This window comes from Drosophila ananassae, chromosome 3R (assembly GCF_017639315.1).
Source record: "Drosophila ananassae strain 14024-0371.13 chromosome 3R, ASM1763931v2, whole genome shotgun sequence".
Classification (NCBI taxonomy): domain Eukaryota; kingdom Metazoa; phylum Arthropoda; class Insecta; order Diptera; family Drosophilidae; genus Drosophila; species Drosophila ananassae.
The window spans coordinates 10,170,298-10,174,387 of NC_057930.1; the positions used below are offsets into that span (position 1 = coordinate 10,170,298).

Here is a 4,090-nt window from a genome sequence, read left to right on the forward strand (position 1 = left end):
AGTGACATAAATCACAAAATAGTGTTGGTGAATGTCCCCTTCTTGTGAGTGTGTGAGTGCTTGTGTGCAGCAGACTTGAAGCAACGCCCATTGTGCAACACTTTCGTTTTTTTTTTGTAGCTCCTCAGGTTTCCTTTTTTCCGTTTGGATCCTTTTTGTCCCCTCGTCCCATTTGTCGTTTGCATCGTGTTTTGTTTGTTTTTAATTTTTCGGCTCCATACTTTTGTTAGTGAGTGTGTGTGTATATAGAAGACAGTGAGTTCTCCCTCAACGATTTGTGTATCTGTGGGATGCATTCTAATCCTGTGTGTGTGTGCGAGTGTCCTTCTTTTCTGGCGTCAACTTCACATTCGGAACCGGAGCTGTCCTTCTGGTAACCGTAACTATTTTTGCTCCTGGTCGGACATAATCGCGTCTGCATTATTGGTTGATGTTTGTTGCTCTGCACTTTGCATATAGCTAGACAAAAAAAGACCCCTCTGGTATCCCTGCCACATCGTATCCTTTCTTGTATCCTTTGGGCTTGCTCCGCGTTTATCGCCCGGCAGCGTGATGCAAGTTAGGTGGGTTGGAGACATAAATATTTTGTTTGTTCATCCTTCCCTAGTTCTCTGGCGTTTTTCCTTTTTTTTCCCCCCATCCAGACCAGACCCCCCTAGTCCCCTTGCAGTTGTTTTCCTTTTTGCAGATTATGTGTGTTTTGTTGCCTGACAGGGATCAGCATAAAATGTTGCAAGCTGAGCTTTTTTTTTGTAGAATACAGCGGTAATTGTAGGGTGTAAATGGTATAAAGGAATATGGATTTAAAAATAAATAACATTTACAACTGAATAGGAATATTTTTAGAAGAGAGCTTTTTGTTTTAAATATTTCTTTATTTTTAGGAAATAGTAAGATTTGAATGTAATTCTAGGTGGAATATAAGTATGATTAAAAAAGGCTACATTCATAGGTTTATAGGCCTTAATTATTTCTAAAATTCAGGCCTTGAAACCTTATTTCCTTTTTATTATTTCCTCCTCAAACAGGTATTATATTATTCGATCAATCCCCGCTGCTGCCATTTTTCCTGGCCACATTTTTCTCACTCTGTTTGCTTTCGGCCAGGAGGTGTATGTTGGTATGAAAATTATCCTCCTATGCTTGCTTAACACATAGTACCTGTACCATACACATGAATATGTGTCCGGCAAAAACGGGTTAAATGTTGTGGCGAATTTGTAATTAGAAATTGTCGCTTGGCGCATTTCAGTCTGTTTGTTTGTCGCTCTGTTTGTTTGTTTGTTTGTTGGCTGGTTTAGATGATTCCCTTATTTTCGCTTACGCCAGGTTTTACATATTCCATTCAAGTTGATTGCTCTTTTGCTGGACTTTTAAGAACAATGTGATTATCTCCGCTGAAAAGCAGTACAAAAACCCTATGAGGAATAAAATTAATCGAATGATTTACAGCAGACACCCACAGCATCGTTCCTGGGTTCTTAAATCATTTTTGTAATTCACTTGCAGTGCGTTTCCTCAGCGACCTCAATATTTTCATTATATCATTTATTTTAACAGAGAAAATGGGCTGAAAAAGTATATATGTTAAGCATGTATATAATGAACTCTTTGTGAATGATTATTGAGGCTGCAGATTCGAATTTCTGGTTTCTCGTAACATTAAGGATACAAGATAAAGGGAAACCCGAAGCGAATCGACTTCGCTCGGCTTGAATGAATTTATTACGGCGACGCATTAACTGCTGCTCATCTTTATGCTATTTTGTTACTTTCAACTTTACGATCATAAATGTCCGAAAGGGGTTTGATTTATAACACAAACTTTTGCGCTTAATGCTGCAAATTCTTGACGGCAAATAAATGTGGCTGGACCCCTTGTTTCTGCCGGCTCTGGGTTGAAGTCTGATAAGTTCAGGGTTAAGGTTAAGCACAGTTTTTATTTATTCCCTTATACTAGTTATCAACGTTTAGATCCAAATACGAAGTTATGGTTCCTCGCACAACGTTTTCCGTGATAATTGTGATTAAAAACATGTAACTGCCGACTGGGACTGGGATCTTAGAGAACATCTGATCACTCAGAACAAAGTCCTTTAAAATGAAATCGTCCTGTATGCCAAAAAAGATAATTAATGTCAACTGCATAAGTTTTGAGTATACTTACGTTTAAGGGACAACTATGGTTCATATTCATGAAGGGCTTCATGGCTCCATAAAAGTAATAGAAGACGTGGAAGCGATTTGGATGTTTCAAGAAGTGACAAAGATCCACGGTTACGTTAAATAAAAATGGATGGTAGCCGGAAAGTTTTTTAAAAACGGAAAAATTGACGCTGATTTCTTTAACGGGCAGCTTAAAAATGTTAAGATGGACCGAGGCTCCTATTTTGCCACGCCCAAAACCTTTAGACGGCATGTTTTCACTTCCAAGTATGATTTGTCCAGGAAGTCGCACTTTAAGTTCGTGTGACGTGTTTTTATATCACCAGGAACTATGGCTATGAAGGATAATCCCAAAAGACTAATAAATCCGATCTTCATGGCGACAATGTTACCAGCAGAATGATTCGGAAAATGGTTAGGTAATTATTTTCATATTACAAGTTCACAAACAAATATTATAACTACGCAGATAATTATATGGTAGTTTGGAAAAAAAATTGTAGTTACAGCTACTTCCTGTTGAAACAACATAGTATCAATTATGGCAAATATTCAACATCATTAGCTTTCAAAAAGCAGAAGATTGAATCAATTTTATGCAGATAAAAATAGCATTTTTATTCTTTGTTGAAGAGGCATTTTGTTGCCCCCAAGAAAATCGAAGCAAGAAAATATTATAAATATTCAACCAATATTAATTTTTCACAATTTAGGCAGTGAACCATAAACCAAACTAGAAGACATTTAATTTTTAGGTACTTTTATTGCTAAATATTCAAATTGTTATTCTATTTAAAAAAAGTAAACTCTTATAAATTTATATTAATATTTAAGTCGAAAAAGGCCATAGTTTTAAATAATTGTGTAGCTTAGAATTTTATAATTATTTATGTCACTTGTGCTTCATTTATACTAGTTATCAACGTTTATATCCAAATACGAAGTTATGGTTCCTCGCACAACGTTTTCCGTGATAATTTTGATTAAAAACATGTAACTGCCGACTGGGCCTGAGACTTTAGAGAACATCTGATCACTCAGAACAAAGTCCTTTAATATGAAATCGTGCTGTATGTCGAAAAAGATAAATAATGTCAACTACAATAGTTTTGAGTATACTTACGTTTAAGGGACAACTATGGTTCATATTCATGAAGGGCTTCATGGCTCCATAAAAGTAGTAGAAGACGTGGAAGCGATTTGGATGTTTCAAGAAGTGACAAAGATCCACGGTTACGTTAAATAAAAATGGATGGTAGCCGGAAAGTTTTTTAAAGACGGAAAAATTAACGCTTATTGCTTTAATGGGCAGCTTTAAAAGTTTTAGATAGACCGTTGCTCCTATTTTGCCACGCCCCAAAACCTTTAGACGGCATATTTTCACTTCCACGTATGATAAGTCCGGGAAGTCGCACTTTAAGTTCGTGTGACGTGTTTTTATATCACCAGGAACTATGGCTATGAAGGATAATCCCAAAAGACTAATAAATCCGATATTCATGGCGACTATGTTACCAACAAAATGATTCGGAAAAAAATTAAATAATTATTTTTATATTTAAAATGTTCGGGAGTCATTTTTTCAAAGTACAGTAGAACTCCAATTATCCGAATTATAGGGGACCGGGACCCATTCGGATAATCAAATATTCGGATAATCGGATTTTCGTTTTCTTTTCGAAGCCATGGTATAAAAACAATACAGTATTGTACACGCACAAACAAACGTAAGCCATAGCGAAAGAGTAGCGTCCTCGAGCAAGGTCAATAGCACACTGGCTAATCAAAACAAACAATCGCGGGGGGAAGTCAGTGTAGGCACAACTGCAAGTTAAGACAAGTCAAGTCAAGACTTTTGATTCGGATAATCGGCGATTCGGATAGTCGGAGTTCGGATAATTGGAGTTCTACTGTATTCACAAAA

At 36.6% G+C, this 4,090-nt stretch overlaps 1 protein-coding gene and 1 pseudogene across 1 annotated transcript; both read right to left on the reverse strand.

Annotated features, from left to right (window-relative positions):
• Nucleotides 1-1,956: 1,956 nt before the first annotated feature.
• On the reverse strand, nucleotides 1,957-2,544 carry LOC116656018 (annotated as a pseudogene).
• A 526-nt stretch (nucleotides 2,545-3,070) lies between these two features.
• Nucleotides 3,071-3,667, reverse strand: LOC116656019. The gene is made up of 2 exons (XM_032455137.1): nucleotides 3,269-3,667; nucleotides 3,071-3,234 (listed from the first exon to the last, which is right to left on the reverse strand). The coding sequence occupies exons 1-2, from the start codon at nucleotides 3,665-3,667 to the stop codon at nucleotides 3,079-3,081; spliced, it is 555 nt and encodes a 184-aa protein (XP_032311028.1). The 3' UTR covers nucleotides 3,071-3,078.
• Nucleotides 3,668-4,090: the final 423 nt, after the last annotated feature.